General features: G+C 35.8%; 1 protein-coding gene across 7 annotated transcripts in view; it reads right to left on the bottom strand.

Moving 5' to 3' along the window:
* Window positions 1–19762, bottom strand: part of LOC661397 (protein amalgam) — a 41255-nt gene that overhangs the window by 6074 nt on the left and 15419 nt on the right. For 4 of the 7 annotated variants that reach the window (XM_015981359.2, XM_015981361.2, XM_015981365.2 and 1 more), the window contains exons 3-5: window positions 8848–8987; window positions 3879–4064; window positions 1700–2021 (exon numbers count right to left, since the gene is read on the bottom strand). In XM_015981359.2, coding sequence (XP_015836845.1) covers window positions 1700–2021; window positions 3879–4064; window positions 8848–8987 — 648 coding nt within the window. The remainder of the gene's footprint in view (window positions 1–1699; window positions 2022–3878; window positions 4065–8847; window positions 8988–19762) is intronic. The other 3 variants (XM_008201257.3, XM_015981373.2, XM_064359386.1) reach the window with 3 other exon arrangements.

Below are 19762 nucleotides of genomic sequence, written 5' to 3'. Positions count from 1 at the left end.
GTTACTTAAATTTTAATTGGAAAACTGGTTTATTTTAAAAAATTATCTTGTTGGCAAATGTGCTGCATTATGGAGTGTTAGACTCTAAATTTAGATTCAAGAAAAATGCAAAGTAAATTATTTTCTGCGTCTTAATGTGTCAATTTTAAAAGTAAATAGCCCAGATAAATGCACCCTGAAAGCAATTCCTTGTGCTTGTGTAATTTGATAAATAAATAAAACTATAGAATTTGAAATGTATTATAATTCTTTCAAAAGTTGCAAACGTTATGTTTGAAGTCTAAAAGCAGTTTTTGTTGTATTCCCAACGAGCGCTCTGTGAGCAAACTTCTACATTCCTATGCTAAAACTAAACAAAGCTTTCCAATTTTAACTGTATAGGTTTCAAATTAGTTGGAATCGCTTTATTTAGCTGCTGTTCTGAATTTGTTTAAAAAACCATTCAAGTCATTATATTTATTCGAAGCATTGTATATTTTATCTCCAATTGGATTGAAACCGTAATGAGTGTCGGGCTTTATTTACGTTTCTCACATCGTCAAATAATGATGTTTAACTTTTATAAATGATTTAGTTTAAAGTTTTAAAACATTCACAATAGGTTGTTTGTACAATCTAAGCAAATTAGCAAAGCTCACAACGGCGCCGCGTTCAGGTGATGAATCGTATTGTTATTGAAATTGATTGAATAGTCTAAACACAAGCCCACAATGGTTAAATTACATATCATACTTAAATCGTTTTATGCTTAATGGCCCGTTGTTTGTCAAACGCTCAAACGCAATTTCCCACTCGCTTTACTTGCATTTATATGAATTTAAATTTCACGATCAAAATGATTCGTTTTAAAAAAGTCCGCGGGAAACTAATCGCCACATATTTCGCCAAAACTTTAAATTGCATTATTAGCAAAGTTATTTGGGCCTCGTCCATGCATTTGTTTCGGAGACAAATTCATCAATCGCGTACTAAACCAATTTTTTCTCTCAGTGGATTAACTCAAGACGTTTCCGGGTCGACTAACGTTTTATTTTTTAAGCTTTGAGCAAATCAAGCGACAAATCTAATTTTGCAGTTCCGCACGATAATCTGTCTGGTTCCGAGAAACACCCAAAACAAATATAAGCTAATTTCTGCAAGCTATACGAATTTTATGTGACCCTCAAACGATGACACCACCCCTGTCATTATCAAGTTTCGAAAATGGTTCCCTCAAAGCCTGAAAATCTGGTACTGTTTCTTTGACTATAATTGAATATACCGCTTATTCCGCAAATTTTGCCCTCCGGACATTAAACGCTGGCTCGAGCCGAAGTCTCACAACAAATAAAAATGCATTGGCCTGAAAATATATAAAACAAATCGCTATTTTGCGAATAATCCAAACTTTCATTTTGTCGTAAATAACACGGGTTTATTGTGATACAGTTACTACAATTCATCACTTACGAGGTTATCAGATCGCAACATAATCAAATGCGTTTAAAAAATAAGAGCTCGGCAGAAGCTGGACATTTGAGACAAATTAATCTGTCGGACTTGGTTCGATTCAACAACAGCAATAAACGTCCGTATCACGAATTGGGGCTGAAATGCAAATTTCGGGCCCGATTGCCGTCGCATCCAGTGACCCACCTTGGTCACAATTTTATCATTGCTCTCTGTTCATTTTTATCGATTTTGAAAATGAGATACTTACAATGTACATGGAGCATCATTCTTTTGCTGACCGAAGGAGGGACTCCGTTGGCAGCGATGCAAAGATATGCGCCCATTTCCGACCTTGTGACCTTAGTTAGGGTCAGCATTTCTCCTTCGACTGAAGTGAGTCTTTCAGTCCTGCCTGTGCTACTTTTGGCTACAATAGCTCCGCCGTCTTCTCGTCTCCAGACGATATGCGGTTTGGGATAACCGCGAGCTTTGCATACTAGCTTCGCTGAGCCACCTTCTGGTACCATCATATCTCCCGACGTTTCTTCATAAATAATGTCCGGAGGAATTACCACTTCCAGAAAGGCAGTCTGCAAAGGCAGGCAATTACTGAGCGTTTATTGCATCGCCAGGAAGCAGCAACTTAAAAAGTAATTGTTTAAGCGCTGCAAATGTCTCTCCACCAACTTATTTATTGCTCTGCAGCCATATTCAGATTGCATAGCGAAGGCCCGACATATAATACATCTTTTACCCCGTTGTCACTCTGCTGCAACTCATTAAATGGTCGCTGTACGTTTTACGGTTACCATTAAATTTTCACCAGGACAGGTCGAATCACAGCCTGACTTACCACCCGGCCATTTTTGGTGAATACTCCTAATTAGTGTGCTGCTGAGCAGTTTCAGACGCCAGTCGTACGTTCGAAGTAATGCGATGTGAATTATTTATTGCAAAAATATGTGGAAGGCTGTAAAGCCTGTAGCACATAACCATAAACAAAGGTCGCTAGATTGTGCGTAACAGCGCTAATAATGTGAAGAAATTTTAATGTGGGAGCTCGTAGGACAATGCATGGAGCTCACATTTCACGGCAAGCACAAAACTTGTTGACAGGATTTGGATGGAAAATTCTCAAACAGTCCCTGAAGTCCTCTCGTAAGCAACTACAATTTCTTTGGATCTTATAAGGAAGCGCATCCTACGACGCCGATCACAAGATTCAAACTAAACTTCGGAAATATAAAACACGCAAAAAATAAGAATTTTTCCATCAACGTTTTTAAACTGTTTCGGTAAGTTTGAAGCGAAACGTGGGCTTCGATTAACTTGAGTGAACTTTTGTAAATCAATTTACACTCAAGTTATCGATGAACAATAGTTTAATTATTTTCAACAAACGTACTTGTTGGCGTTAATTCGAGGCACTTATGGTTAGTGGAACAGTTTCACATTTAATTAACTTCCTTAGCTAGGTAACTAACTCAGCATGCCTCGTTTGATCTGATTTCCATCCCTTCCTCATCGATTCCAGACGGAATAAGTCATAACACAATTAAAATGTTGAATTGCGGCAGCGACACGTGATAGATATTCTTTCCAAATTAACCGATTTTAAACCATTAACAGACATTTAAAGCAATTTCGGCACATCGATCAGATTATCCGATCAAACTGATTGACGGACAGTTTGACCGTAAGTGGAATTCTTCCGATATTCTTTCAGTTAACTGACAGATATTCGGCGCCAATTTTTGCACACACCATTTAGTTTCACTTGATACTGTGTTCATTCGAAAATGATTTTTAAACTGCTATTACTTTATTATACAAATTACAAAAACAAAACAAAACAGCCGAATCATTTCATACATGTTACATGTGACACTCAACAAACACATCATTTTATATTAAGAGACAAAATCGATATTATAAATGTGAAATTCGCATAGAAATTTTTGTTCAGTGCATGCCAAGTGACACAATGCAATTACTGAAACATTGCCAATAGTACGCCATAAATATGTAAAATTAATTCAGTCTAATGTTTGATCAACCATATTATATTTTTTGCAAATACACTTACACATGTTTACTCCCTGAAACCAATACAAGCAAATATATCACAAAATAGAAAAATCAAAGATTAAGACTTGCACTGGAACAGCATGACGTTTCAGGCAAATAAACACTGAATTTAATATTTTCTGGGACCACTTAACAAGCGATTTACAATTACAGAATATGTATTCGTGTTTGTAAACTGAAGTATCGACCAGTAGTGTACTATAACTCAATAAAAGTTCGCATTGCATCCGACAGAAATATCAACAAAAGTTGAAATAGAAATTTCAGATTTACGAAATCTAGTTCCTATTGATGAAGAGATTTTATAAAATTGTTGTGCGGCACTGTGAAGCAAGAGGAATGACAAGGGGTATACTCACCTGCATTTTCATGGGGTCAGTGTTTACTTGGCACATATACTGCCCCCGATCTTCTCTCTTAACGTTCCGTATATTTAACGTCCATGTGTTGAAATCGTTGTGTGTTACGGATAATCGTGCGTTGTTGGTAATAACGTGCTCATGGATGGCTAATATTGCCTTGGTGTCCGCTTTTATCCACGCGACCTGATCCAAAATGAATTGTGAACAGTTGTGGTAAATACGCTTTAATTCGATTTCATTTTATTTATTTTGAAAGAACAGAGATCGAAAAACATTATCTTTGCACTCGAAAATAGCGTTGCTCTGGAAGTTATCCCTAGATTAAAATTGTGCAATAACTATAACCATAAATTAGCAGAGAAGAAACATAATATTAACCTAATGTGAAGTTGAATATTCTCTTCTGTGTCTGTGCGCAATTAACAGAAGAAAACATTTATGCATAATAAATTTTACCTCACTTTGTAATTTTTACCTGATTTAACGTAATTAAAACTAATTACACACCAACCCCACAGACCTTCGTTGCTTACGCCAAGTTTAAGATTGTGAAATGTTCGTTACAAATTACACTAGTCGGGTAATTGGTCCAAACACACGCTTGTGTAGGTGTTGTTTTTGATTTTTGCTAATTGAAGAAAATGATACATAAGTGGTTAAACACTAATTATAAAATAATATTTGTTCAAACAGAAAATAACACTCTTGCATCCCTAAATTGAATCTTCCGTGAATGATGTGGAAAACCAAAATAGATTTTATGAATGCGCTTCGCAAATTGAATTTTGTAAAACTACGACTGTGGTTCAGGTTTAGCACTGTTTTTAAAATTATAAATGTAATTTAACTCGTTAATAGTTAATGTCTGGCCGGCGGTATAGCTCATCAAATTGTTTGTAATTTGTGGATTTATTTGAATTTTAAAATTTAAAGAGCGTGAATGCTGCTCTATTGTCACATTAATTAGCAGCATTAACCGGGGATGGAAAAACTGTTTGATTTATGTCAGGGTTGTCATAACTAAAATGATGAAGCAGAGTAATGAAATAAAAATTTTATTAATTAAATCTAAGATGTATACTGTCCTTAAACATCAGCTCTCGTTTATAAAGTTTAATGTTTTGTTTGCATATTTAAATTAAATTATATTTCACCGTTTCTCCAGACTACAAAGTAGCATTTATAAATTTCGTTAATTATTTTCGTGGAAAATTCAATTTTAGACTTTCTTTACATGTATTTAATTTTTCGTCCACCGAACAAATGAGACGCAACCGACGGAATCTCGGATTTTACTCAACCAATTTGCATTAAAACCCGACTTATTTTATTACAAATTACATGTTTATGTCTACTACCTAAGTAAAAGTTGATAATGCGGTAGAACACTAAACACTCCCCTTATCCTTCATCTGCATAAAAGAGACTTTACAAAACGGGGCATTAATTTGAACGGCCGCAACTTTATTAAATTTACTCCGAATTTTTCTAACTCCTTAATTTTCTATTTGACGAAAACTAATTTCAACATTTTTTACACATTCTAGATTAAAGTAATTAAATTTTAAGACAAAAATAAGATTAAATTGATTTTACACAAAATGAAAACATCGCTCAAGTATTTCTAGCAAATTTCAGGCCGCATACCAATCCCCCAGAATTTTATTAGGAATCGTGTTTTCAATCAAATTTCGCTCCTCGCCAACTCCTATTTTTACTTGCAAGACCTCAATATTAATCATCGCTAAACAAGACAATCAAAATATCACAGCTAACAAATCTTTTGTTCCGTCCGGGAATTTTTAAATCACCACCTACTCCACGTATTAACAGAGGAAAATACGCTTAATCAAATATGGAGCGAGGCAGACGATCGGTAATCACACTGGATTATACCGAATTCAGGAGTTAGTTTGAGACTCAAATATTAATTTTGAGCTACAATCTGCGAATGTATTTATAATCAGAGGTTTCTCTTTTCCGATGCAACGCTGATCCGGTTTTTCAATGCGCTGCGGAATTGTAAGGTAGTATGTTGTGGCAGATATTGATAGGTTTATAGCATTTAATTAAAATTTGCTATAATGGCAGTGTTCATTTGAGGGGAAATGGGTAATGATGGTCGCATGCAGACAATCAATACTGCATAAGTGTTATGATTTTAATCCATGAGTTATGGTGTTGGTCCTGCATTTCCCCTTTTAGATAAGTGTTTACCAGATCTGATGCGACTGGCGTCGAAGGTGAATAATGGCAATCTTGTTTGCATATGAAAGCTAACGGTCCCGCAGTTGGTCCCGGGCCGTGACCTCGCAACCATGTCACATGCAGCCGATAGACTCCCGATAACATCAAATCCTATAGCTCGTTCACGGCGAAAGTGAATTGGAATTAGAGATATGGCAGCAAACAGCACCCATAGTGAATTCTGGCCTTTGCAGTTAAGCCCTTCTAACACCCCGCGCATCAACTATTGTGTGCTAAACACAATTGCATATTTCATTATCTAGAGAAACAGAAGGATTACCAGAGTTCGCACCAAGATGGTTGTATAATAGAAAGCATAATTCCGCTACAAATGTCCGTGTTAGGAGCGTTCGGGGCTCGAGGTCGTCCTTTCGCAGGACATTCCCTGTGCAGAGATATTGCTGATCTAGCAATTAATCCACGCCATTGTTTGGTCAGACGGGTCAGACACTAGTTTTAGATCTGCCGCGGTAAACTAAATAATGGCCGCTTAAACATTTAAAGAAAATTTTATACCCCCGTCTGACAAACACATACCCGAACTCCAGAAATCCTAATTAATGTCCCACCCATTACGAGTCGTATTTGTACGCACTATCTTAATTCGTTTTAGAAATATTTCAAGAACTACTAAGCGAAAAAATAATTTTAATAACATTAATATAATCAATTGCTTATCAAAGTAAAATTATTACAAAGGTGTGTATAAATATCGGCTCGTCCTCGTGTTATTCAAGCGCATGGCGGCTTTTTAGCGCTCGCAAATCATAAATCGGTGACACTGAACTGTAGCAATATCAGTTATTAGGGTACCACCAATATTCCAGAAATATTGCAAATCGCGTAAATCAACAAAAATTCGCGATGCTCAATCTGGTCTGCATTTTGAATGATTTACAATTCGACCACCGTTGCCGAACTTCGTAAACAAACTTGTGATCTGTGTTCAACCAATCGTATTGTGTCAAAAGTAATCCTTGATGAAGCTGAACGCCGTCACAGTTACCCTATTCCTTGCACGTTCCAAACTAACTAACCTATTACAAGTATCTCCACTATATTTTTCGGCCGCTAAAAACTAAATGCACTACACCAAACTCCAACCCAAAAACCGCCGCCGGCCCACAATCAAGAATTTTTTAATTCAATTATAAAAAATATTACTCGCTAAATGGTTTACAGAAACATCCCCTTTAGAGCGAATTGATGAAAATTTGCAAAGTACAATTTGCTCATGTTTATTTATGAATAAATATTTATGGGAACACAAAAACTAAATTTGCAAATATTAAACATTACACGTTCAATAAATTCATTCTTCTAAAGTATTCTACAAAATTTTAATATTTAGAAACCTAAATCTTCTCCACATTTGTCAGTCTGTACTCTCATTTATCGCCAATTATACGTTTTTTAAATCCCCGCCTCGGAAATAACTTTACACAATATTTTACAAAAAGCATGGCATTCGTAAAATATAAGAGGCTAGACAATAAGGATAGTCGTTTTGATTTTTTTAATTTTATTCCGTACATGATTTGTGCATAACTATTTTATATTAAGAACGTACGATGTCTGGTTGTTAAACCAGCTTAAGTATTAGCTATTTAGTGTAGCTAGAAATTACTGTTTTTCATTTTTTATTTTTTCAATTAAGCTAGGAACCAATATTGCCCGTAAGATATAACAATTGGTATTTTAAACTTCTAAAAGAATTTCTCGTAAAATCTCATTTTCTAAATACTTTTTAGTAGCGTAAAACGAGATAAACCTTACAGATATATAGATCATGAGTTTAGGGATCGAATGCATTATTTGTAGTCAGGCAGAGGACGTTTCGTTTAATATTCCTACGAGTATTACGAACTGGCATTTCTGCATATCTACCTAACCTCGGCTTTTCTGGGATTTATTTTGTACACGATAAAATTCCTCTGATACATCGATTCTTTGATCGAAATATCTAAAGGATTGCAATTGCTGAATGCTTGCGGAAGATTCACCTGTCCTTTACGTCTGTAAGGGCAAATCCATTAAAGTCTTGTGCAGTTTCAAACGACTTGCTTCAAATAGATGCAAATCGATGAACACAGACTAATGTTTTTTATGACTGATAAACTATTAAAACACATCACTGTTTTATACTTTATTCTAATTTTCCCCGTCAAATAAAATCCACATTGCAAACATCGACTGCAAACCTTCGCTTTGTTCAATCAACAATAAACATAAACCGTTAAAAGCTATTAAAGGCTCTTTAATCATATTATTACACCGCAAATACAAATTCACAACTATTCAGTTATCGTATTTTTGCAGCTGTGCAGGTGTCATTTCGGGGTTGTGTAAATTCGCACACAACACGAGAAACGCGGAAACCGATTTTGATTTTAGCACAAATTGGCGGTCGGAAAAACGCCTTTAGAGATTAGCATCTCAAACCGGCCAGTACTTGGCAGTTTAAAATTTCTTAGACTGGACACAGGCTCGTCGTGAGAGTTAAGAATGGCGTGGAGCAACGAGGGTTTATGCGAGGACTCGGGGGTGAACGAGCAACTGTGCAAGGTGCTATCGTTGTGCTGGTGCTCAGTGCTGTAGTGGCGTGCGGGTGCAGTGCTCGGTGCATATGGGGTGCGGTCCGCAATCTGACCGCTGTATACAGATCTGCAGTCAAATTGCGGTCACATGGGTGCATTAGTATAGTAGTATAGATACACACCCTGGCTGTGGCGAGATCCCCACTCACCCTGTATCCCCCCAGATTATTTACCACGCAGGTGAAGGTGGCGTCGCGCCCCTGAGGCACCGTGATGTTCTCCAGCGGGTAGAGAAAGTCCGGCTCGAAGCCAGAAACTCCTGCTGCAACATATCACCACATATTATAATAAAGCTCACACATGACATGCATAACAATCACTTGGAATATTTAGGCGAGATAAGGAAGCTCGGAGCTCTCTTACTACCTCAACGCTCCTTGGATGTTTAAATTTAATTATTAATTAATTCCACCGACAAATATACCACCGCAACCCTAAACTACAACCAAACCGTCGCATATCAACTATTTTAATAAACTACCAACATTATTACTCATACGAACGCCTTCAGTACAACAAATTGCCAAATCAACATCTCGCGCCAACATTATTATTATCATTCGCTTACTGACGCAATATTAATACGGTATTAACACACTTGCTACACACATATATCTAGAAAAGTGTAACGCGTTTTGCGACACGATGTTACAAAATTCTAGGACGTAAATAGCAGTAAAATAAATATTTTAAGAAGATCGTAAATTTTATATCGTAAATGTCACGCAATACGAATTAAGTAGAAACGTAAACAATTAAACTTTCGCAAGTCATGGCCAAATATTTGTTTAGTGTGTACGTAAGGCACAAAAATTCAGACGGAATGCGAAAATCACGTTTGGCCTAACTTCTGGCACTCAAGTAATAGTAAACATTAATATTATTAATCGGATTGGTACGAGTGTATCAAAAAACTTTCTGAATAAGAAGGGTTACATTATCCACCCCCATTACAGTAATTAATTTTCCTCCAAGCAATTCGCCATTTATGTACGCTGTTGCTTTACAATTAATTCAAAATAAGCGTGAAGCTTTTCCTACTTCCATTTACGGGGCAACGCAGATGTCAATCGGGCAAAAATGATAAGAAGCAAATATTTCGCATAAACATGTTTTTATTGTTTCGCTTGTACGAACCCAACGAGAGTAATAAAGTGAGTTGGTTAAATACAATGTAAAAAATGTTCCGCATTTTTATTAAAACACTCCTCATTGTTGATGCGTCTGTTATGCAGATTAATATTCTAAACCATTTTTGTAGTTAACATTTTGTTTTCGGACGCAGTGTCAACAGTAACGTTCACTTTGCTCAACAGATACGACACCGAAACACCTGTTCTCCCCAGAAGTTGGCCATAATAAAACACGCACCGAATATTCACCTCAACGTTTTTATTTTCGAATTAAAGCCAGCGCACCAAAATCGGCTGTAATTTTTTGGATCTGTTTATCCACTCTTGATATAAATTTGACACGTATTTTAATAATGACTGTCATTTATATTGATAGGATCATAAACATTTAATGTCACCGAATTTCAATTCAATTGAAAATATTATTAGAGTTACAATAAATCGGCTGTAATTTTAAATCAATAAGACACCTCTTTTGTGGCAATTTTCATACAGTAGTGCACTTGGTGATAAAGAAATTGGAAGATATCTCAAACGCGAACATATCGATAGCGTGTGAACAATAATTTGGTAATATAGTCTGTTTTATGGCTGCAGTATTTGATAAAAACTCTCCGAAGTTTATTGTCACTAAAAAGATGATAACGACAATGTTGTGATGCTTCACATTTTTCTAGTAATGTCGTAAAATTATCAATTTTTATATAACAGATCTGGCACGTTTACAAAATCAGATTGTTCCAACTACAACAATCTCCCACAAGCAAACACAACAAATGATCACAAACTTTCCCTGAAGTTTCAAGAAACTTCTCAATATATTTCTTACTTCTCTCTAGATTAAGTCAAGATCGTTTACAGAAACGCAACATCGAAAGTATCGGACGTTTTCAGCTAATTGCCATGTATGGTAAAAGTATGTTTTAATCTCTGTACACATCGATTGCTTTCATGTAGTACATTTAGATTTGTTGGTATGATTTACGTAGCAAGCATTTGTTAAAATACAAAGTGATGAATGTTTATTTACTATAATTTATAGTCCGTACCGTGCACTCTCATTCTGCAAATTGATACTAGAAATTTAGTTTACATTAGAGCTTCGGACTGTCAAGCGAAAAAATCATTTAACTAAATTCCGAAAATCGCTGATTTATTATAAAACAATTATTTTAAATTAGTCGGGGAGGCGCATCTGAGATCCGTTCACAAAATACTCCCTCGAGCTTTTAATAAATGCGCTGGTACAATGTTTTCATAGAAGAAAAATTGACTATTGTATGATTGTTGACAGTGCAATAGCTTAACTCTCTCATAAATCCCACAATCTATTACGATTTATAGCTCGACTCAACACTTGCTTACAAAATGGCCAACATAAATTAAATGTGAGCAGTTCATAATTGAATTGGCTTAAAAGCGGCGTAAGTTAAATTCTTAATTAAAACCGTATTGCTGTAAAACCGTTATTTATAAATAAAACAAATAAATTTTAATCGGCACAAAGTCCCCGGTTTGACTTCGGTATAATTTTGGTGGATGCGCCGGGGAAGAAATTGATCGGCTGCGCAAAAATTGTTGGTTGTATGCCGCAATAATGTATTATCATCAAAAAACACTTGTGAAAAATAAAATAAGAGTACTGCTTGGTTAATTAAGTACACAGTTTAATTTTGACAAAAAACTAAGCGCAAGAGTAGGACTTAACAACTCCAACGAAAACAAATATTATTTCTACTGTAATTTGGCTTCCCCTTTAACTACTCAAATATCCTATCACTTGAAAAATACACTGAATTTTTAAGTGAAATCCAATACGTTGTTAATTATTTGGCAAGCCAGTGAACTTAGCACTTTCGCATGGTAACATAACAATAAACCCAACTATTTTGCTAATTACGTAGCGTTATCCTAAAGTATTTTTACGTCAGCTGCAATCTGAACGTTTTGTTTAAATGAATATTTTATTGAGATTATTAATAATGGTTTTGTGCCGTCTCTATTGAAAATAAAGAGATAAAAGTGGTCTTGTGCAAACATTTGAATCGATAATGTTTGTAGAGCAATGGTCCTGATGGCCTGAATTTATCTCGTTTGGATGATCTCCTTCCAGTTCGAATTTAAATCTAGAGAATTGATTTTGTGTATCGGCATTTAAAGAAAAAAATAAAAACAGGATGTTGATATTGTGCCGTATAATTTATGAAGATTAGATGAGAAGTTCTTTTCTTAGCTTGGCGATAAAAAATTCCGGTTGGAAGGTGCTATTTCTTTCGTCGCAAAATAAACAATCTAGAGGAGTGTGACTGTTTGCATTGCTAACGGGATGCACACGCCATCAAATGTTTACTTATATTTTCTGTAATAGAAAAATGGCATGTTATTGCAAGAGTGAAGTGGACTACCAATCCAGGCTTTAGACCTAACCCAATTACGCGAGAAGAGGGACTATGGCGCTAAGCCGTTTTTACAACGGGTTATAGTTGGATTGTTTATTTATTGGGGATGAAATGTGCGGCGGCTATAATTGGAGATTTTCAAAACTTTTGACTAGAGCATTGTTTGCGCTGTGATAAAGTAGAAAAGTTGGCTGTTTCCCCTGTTGACGAGGGGGTGTAACCGGTTGAAACCGGTTCCGTTCCGGACGATCAGGTGGGAGAAAGCATGTGCTTTGTTTACGCGTGTCTGCCTTACTCGGATCGGCACGTAACCCCAGCAGCTTACATACACGTACCGTAAATACCTGTTCATACTTTTAAGGGCTTAGTTCCGGTGACGTGCAATGTTGCACTCAGGTAGAGCCGCATCAATATTATAATTTGTCGCTGTTTTGGGGAAAGCGGGCCTTAGACTCGGGCAAGCGGAAGAAAAACTTAAACACGAAAAGTTTTCCGGCACGACTAGAGCCGGAGTCTTACCAGCACGTTGCCTAAGAGGAAAAGTTTTGTTTAATTTTGTTTGGTTTGACGTTAAGCTTGCCTCCTGTCACTTTCATCCCGTCTTCTTTGTCGGCCGCGTCTGTTGTTTGGCACCGTGTTGTTCCGAACAATATTTATATTACCCTTATTTCTTAGTTAATGCACATCCCACAAACTTACACAACTATGAAACACTGCAGACGCCCACTCCAACTCAAACTTCCTGACCAGAAACTCACGATCAAACATTTTGCAAATCCTCGTATCAATGACAAAAATATAACCACCTAAAAACAGACAAAATACCGGCCTATTTATGCCAAGCAATCAACACTGGCTGCTTTTTCAAAATGCAAAAACGCAAAAGCATCCACGCTAAAAACATTTTTTATTTATTCTATTTTGCATCCATGAATTCAACCTAACTGAATTGGCTAATAAAAGCAAAACAAAAAAATTTGCAGTTTTACAAAATTTGTAATTTATAATTTTGAGACCCTCAAACATTTGCTAGAAGAATTAATTTAATCGGTATTATCCTATTATTAACATTTTCATTGATTCATTTAAAATGTAAGTACTTTCAATAGGTACTTATTAAATTATTGAATGGATACAATGAATTCCATCACTTATTGCCAATGTATTGACCATAATCACATAAAATTCGATTTTCAGTACTTGATAATAAATCTTATCGAATTCACGAAACGACATAACAAAAGTTATTAATAAACGAGTTTTTTGTAATAATTATAATAATATTACAATTTGGAACAAATTAATAAAAATCTCAAATAATTTATAATTATTCCGGCGCATCCACCAATATTGATTGAACACCATTTTATTTAGTTCTTGCTAATTGTAATATTTTTAAACCGTTTTAATTAGTTATCTCTGCAGAGTGTTCTAACTTTATTATTACATGACTGTTATAATTTTTAATGCATTTAGTTTATGTAAAATTTGACTGAAAATACTGCAACGGTGGCTGATTTGTTAAAAAAACCTCGACTTAGTTGCAGAAAATCACACTTCGTCGGCATAACAAACTATCCCGGCGCATCCACCATAATTGCACAATTATGAAAATATTGAATCTAGTGTTTTTACTCAAATGCGGGCAATTGAGGCATAAACTTCGTCCAGTGATAAGATCCCAAACTTTGAATAGTATCGTTATTGCAATAAATTCCAAGAAATTGCGAAATATGGCAGTTTATTTATTAACACTGTATTTGAAGGAAGGTATTTCAGAACACCTGTTTGGCTTAATACCCAGTTCTGTTGCTGTGTTTTTTGACTGGCATAACCCGATTTCTGGATTCGACAACGATCGGTGTCCGGATTCGTGAAGAATGTTCAGTCCATTTTGTTTCCAGTTTTGTGAAGTAATTTATCGCGTGGTATTTTTCTGTGGTGTCATCAATCCGACTAGGTGTTTGAAGGGCAATGAAAGCGCGTGTTCGTTGTCCCTCGTGTAGATCATGTTTTCATAGAGTGTAGTCTATTTTTTGGGAAAATAGAGCGACGTGCTCTGGCAGTCGAAAAGCATGAAAATTTAAAGAATAGGGTGTGTACGGAGTATCCGGGCCGGTTGAGTGTAAGGATATGATTCAAGGCAATGTGAAGCCTTAACGTGATAAACGCACGCGACGCATGGCCCAGCGCTTCGCTTTATTGCCGACGTGACTCGCGCTTTTTCAATTTCGAACCGTGGGAATGATTGGCGCTCGGGGTGTGATTGCCATGATGACGTATCGACTCGGACAGGCCGCATTTGACCGACCGTTCGACTTGACAAATGTTCACCAATGTAGCGCATCGGAAACAGCTCGAATATATGTGTATGTCCTGCAATGGACGCGATAAATATGCATGTGCTGTGCACGTATTGTGCGTAAAAGCGATCATATCGGAACTTCACCTCCGCCCGGCTTCGGCGTGAAAAAGCCGATCAGTGGCGTGATTACTGGCGACTTAAAAAATAAGCATCTGCGGACTCCTCCCGCATGGAAAAACCAAAGTTTTTTGGTAGGGGAATTTAAAATAAATTTTTATACTGAAAAGGTGACCGCTAGGCGAAATGCCTGAATGCCACTGGCGCGGATCAAACTCCAAATAAATTTTTCGATAGCATTAAAACGCATTTAAACAATTAAAATCCAATTTTCATCCCGCCCAATATATGTCACAAAAAACTAACTTCCATTCAAAGGCTCGCTTTGTCTCTGTCGCCTCGCATTCGCTTCCTCCCTTTGCCGAACAATTACTATCTAGTCGCACTTTCCGCACCCCACCAACACCAAATATTTTAATCCCTTCCCCCTTCCCCAAGTCTTGCCACAGCCACATTTCCCGCTTCGTTCAAATTGTTAAACGATGTGTCTCAACAGTCCACTTCCTAACTTTACAACGACAAACGCAAATTATTCAGCCTTCAAATAACACCATTTTCAAGAATTGCAACACAACTATTTCCATCAAATCAATTCTTGACTGCTTTTAGCCGAATAAACCGGTAATCAAATTACGTACGCGACAATACAACAAATTTCAATATTCCACTCACATTAAAAAATATAATCTGTCAAAAGTGACTAATTTCACTTGCATACGTTGATCCCGCATAATGCTAAAAAATATTGGATTTCAATCCCGATTGTTCACTTTGAACAACTAAATCTCTGATTGTGCCACAGGACGCGGCGACGTAGTTAAAAATTTACTTTTATAACCAACCTGGTACTGCAATTTTAAACGATAATTAACTTTTTAAGTGCTCGTGTAACATCTGAATACAAAACCAGAATTATGGAAATTCAATTATACACTCAGTTGCCGTAAATGAATTCTATTAATTAGTATTAATTAGTTGACTTGCATACGTAAATCTGATATGATGTGGGAGAAAATCGGTATTGTGCTCCCCCTTCAAAGAGCGCTTTAATATTTTATTACTTCCACATCCTCGTTAACCAAACACGATTTGAATGTATTTTTAAATTTGTAGAGATGTAAGCCAAGTCGTGTTGATACTTGAAAATTAAAAATATGGTTACATTAATTCTATTTTTAATTAAAATTAGATCAAATAAAAATAAGCAATGTTTAATTTTAATAACGAAAACCAACAGATTTAAAATTTGAAACTATAGAAATTTTCAAGATAATTTAATATTTGCTTAGTTATTCAAATGGAACAGTGAAATATTACTGCGACTGGTTAGATAGTATGTTTCGCAAATTAGTTTTATTTTTAGAATTTTAATTTGAATTTATTTTGAATTACTACGAAAAACAAATTCGTTCAAGTATTTTTGTTCGATAAAAAGCTGAAACGCTAGAATATCTGAGGCGAATACACCAAAACATGCGTTGCCTAAATGTGCTCATAGTTTACTTTTTGTAATAATACATTAGAGCAGATATTGCAAGAAAATTTTAAATAATTCACTTCATAAAAGAGCAATCGCGTGTACGCAAAATGATCGTTAGGAGTGTTTTTTTTGCTCCGTATTTGTTAATATCAGGACGTTACAAGCCGGTCCTCGTTTATTCCGAAGTATCAAATATTCTTTTATTAGAGGACATCTGAAGATTTTAAGCAAAAATTACGTTTTTTCAATTTTCGTAGAAAATTTTCACTAACAAGATTGAAACAAAGAAGATTTGAAATGTGTAAATTGAGAAAGGATTAATTGGAAAACCTATCAGAGACACAGTGAAGCGAGCCAAATATTATTAGCCAATTGGTTCGTCAAGTTTTATTTACACACTTTAACCTCTTCAAAGCCTCGAACAGAGGTCACCAAACTAACAAACCAATATTGTTAGAGGTGGCTGTTAAAATTTCAGAATGTACCATAAAATCAATACAAAATGTCTTAAAGGGCTGAAGGAATTCTAACCCTCAGCAACTCATTCCCGTTCCCTTTTTATTAACCACCTTTGAAATAATTTCACTACATCTAAGAGTTTGATACCACTTTAAATAGAAGTCCTGTTTTAATTAAAACTAACATCGCGGTAATCTGGGAAATACCGATTTTAATCAAAAGAAAATTCACGTTACATCTGTTTATTTTGCTTAAATGTATTGACATGTTAGCTGCACTGCGATCATGAGCTGGATTTTGTTTGCTGGGAGTAATTACAAACGTTTGGTCAGCCTACTCACAGTCGTTAGAAATAATTACTTGAGCCAATCGCCGACAGATGTGGCGAAGTGTTTAATAAAAAAGATGAACAGCTAATGGACTGTGCTGCTTCGCCACAGCATTATTCTGTGCAAACGATAAACAAAATTATTAAATCATTTCGAGCACAGTAAATTAGTTCAGTGGGTCACTAAATAACGCAAAACCTTGCTCATTAAATCTTGATTCAAACTCAATAGTTCTCAGAGAATATTTGTTGCAAGCAGTTTCACACAACTTATAGAAACGTAAATGCAATAAAAATTAAACACAACTGTATTTGTATGAAATCATTTACCACATTGAATAAACAATTACTATTAAATTAAAATATAATTAAGGCTATATATTTTCGGCATTATTATAAAACAACAGCAACTATTTTGAAAAAATATATTTGCGTAATTACTATCCCGGCGCATCCACCAAAATTGATTCCGCTGCAATGTATGCCAATTTTTTAATTTCAAATTTAGTTACATCGAAACAAAATGTTGTATTGATTGCATAACAGAGTTTTTCATTATTCTAAATGTGTGCTAAACGGTTTACAGAATCAACAAGGTGTGTGTACAAACACTGTTTGGTGGTAGTTGGGAATTTCGAATTCTCAAGTTTGTTAAGTTCGGGTAAGTGCGTAGGTGGGAAAAAGAGTAAGTGGTATCGGTCGTGATCATTTATAATTAAAAAAGGTTAGTCGGTATCATAAATCAATTTTTATGTACACGTTTGAACAACTGTTTATCGTGTGTCGAAAAAGATATCCAATTTTTGGAAAGACAAGGGGGTGACGACGGCAACGACGACGACGAGCAGGAAAGATATGACACGGGACGTTGAAATCGACGAAGGCCAATAACTCGAGCCGTCAGCGCGTGGCCATCGCAGGCTGTAATCCACTTGGGTCCGACACTTCCAGAATCTCCAGTTTTTGCGATAACGTCAGTTGTAATTTAGTAGCCGGTTTGATTGCTATATGGCGCTAGTGTTGGTACTTTTTCAATAGTTGAACATTTGTGAACCGGATCGAGATATTCAATTCACATGGTCGCTACCCGGACTTGCAATGTAATAGTCTCCTTTTAACTAGGCCTCGTATAACTCGGGGATTTGTAAGATCCCCAGCGACTACTATGCGCGTTGAGTAATAACACTCAATCTTATATGTTTCCCGGGGGCCCGGTGGACAAACAAGTCAAACACCCATTCCCATAAGTGCAATTGATAGAAATTCGATATGTACAGCACAAAGTGAAATTTTATCTACTCTGCCACACCGGCCAACAACTAATGCCTTAATCACCAAATTGCGCTTTTCACTACCGCCGATGCATCAAAAACAATACAGATTATCAACATGCTTGCTAATAATTACAGTTATTACCACCATTATTGCCCTTATCATTATCCATTATTTCAAGAACTGTGTAACATGCATAACTAAATTGAACACTATCGAAAATCCTTCACATGTTGTTATTACAATCGAATAAAAATTACCTGCCTAATTTCTCTATTGTTCATTCTACTAGCGGAACATTTTCTAACTCACACTGACAAAAATTTTATTGTCACACTAACCGTAACCGTAATTCTCTTTCCATTCCCGTTCACATTCAACGCCATTCAAATTATTTCCTTATGAAAGATTTACTAAATTCGCTACTCACATTAGACCAAACAAAAATACCTTTCTATTCCCGTTTATACTACGAATGACCATTCAAAAACACATTATTTTAGTTTTGCCTCTATAATCACTAAAGCATTTGTTTGAGTCGTGAATAACTCTCTAAGCCACGTAAGATTGTTATTAAATAAAACGCAAATTGCTTGTTCAGCTCTACGTCGCATTGCCAGGTTTGTGTCTCAAGATTGGAAATTAGAACAATCCAGAAAATAAAGCGACTAATAATTACTCAAATATGCAAAACTTGCTGGGACAAACAGTTATGTTATCCCGGCGCATCCACCAAAATTGATTAACTCCATTCAGTGAAAACGTATTTAATTTTTTCACAATAGTTTTTTGTTTATTATTTCTCTTTATTAAGCGTTTTTTGTTACAATTTATCCAAAAAAATATTATTACACCCACATGTTTGATTTCGAGCAATTAAGAGAAACGTGTTGTTAAGAACTGGAAAGACATAGTTGAACTTATATACGGCATGTTTAGTCAAAACTTGTGAATGGGAAGAAAGGCTGAAACAAGGTCAGAGAAATAATAAAGTCACCTATAAAAGCAAAAGTTGTGTATGTAGCATCAACTAGTTGTGCTAAGCAGGCAAAACAACAAAATTCATAAACTGAGTTCCAAGTTTGTATACAAGGCAAGTTTGGTATATAATATTGGAGTGATTATGTCGTATTAATTGCTAAAATTCGTGTTTTTGATTATAATAAAAAGAAGTGAGCCGCAGGAGAACGATATAGTTAATATTCAGAGTGGGAGTAAATTGTTCTGAACTGCGACGACTAATCATAAAGCTGAGTCAATAAATGAAATGAAACCGTGTTGATTTTGATTTTGATGATTGAGGTATGGTCTGGAACAGTAAGTCAGTCTATGTGTGTGGATCGTTACGTCACAAAGTCAATTAGTGTTTTAGTGTTTTAGTGCGGCGAGAGCAGACAGTCTATCGAGACAGTCAACAGCCGACGTTAAATGGATTAACAACATAAAAGTGTAGGTAATGATAATTAAAGAAACTGCGGCGCGTGGATCTCAGATGTTGTCATACAATAACTCGAAGTAAAAAGCAATTTCACTAAAACCCAAGG

The sequence above is a fragment of the Tribolium castaneum genome, chromosome 10 (assembly GCF_031307605.1).
Source record: "Tribolium castaneum strain GA2 chromosome 10, icTriCast1.1, whole genome shotgun sequence".
Lineage (NCBI taxonomy): Eukaryota > Metazoa > Arthropoda > Insecta > Coleoptera > Tenebrionidae > Tribolium > Tribolium castaneum.
The sequence above is the reverse complement of the archived record's forward strand: the minus strand, read 5'-3'. Positions and strand labels throughout refer to the sequence as shown.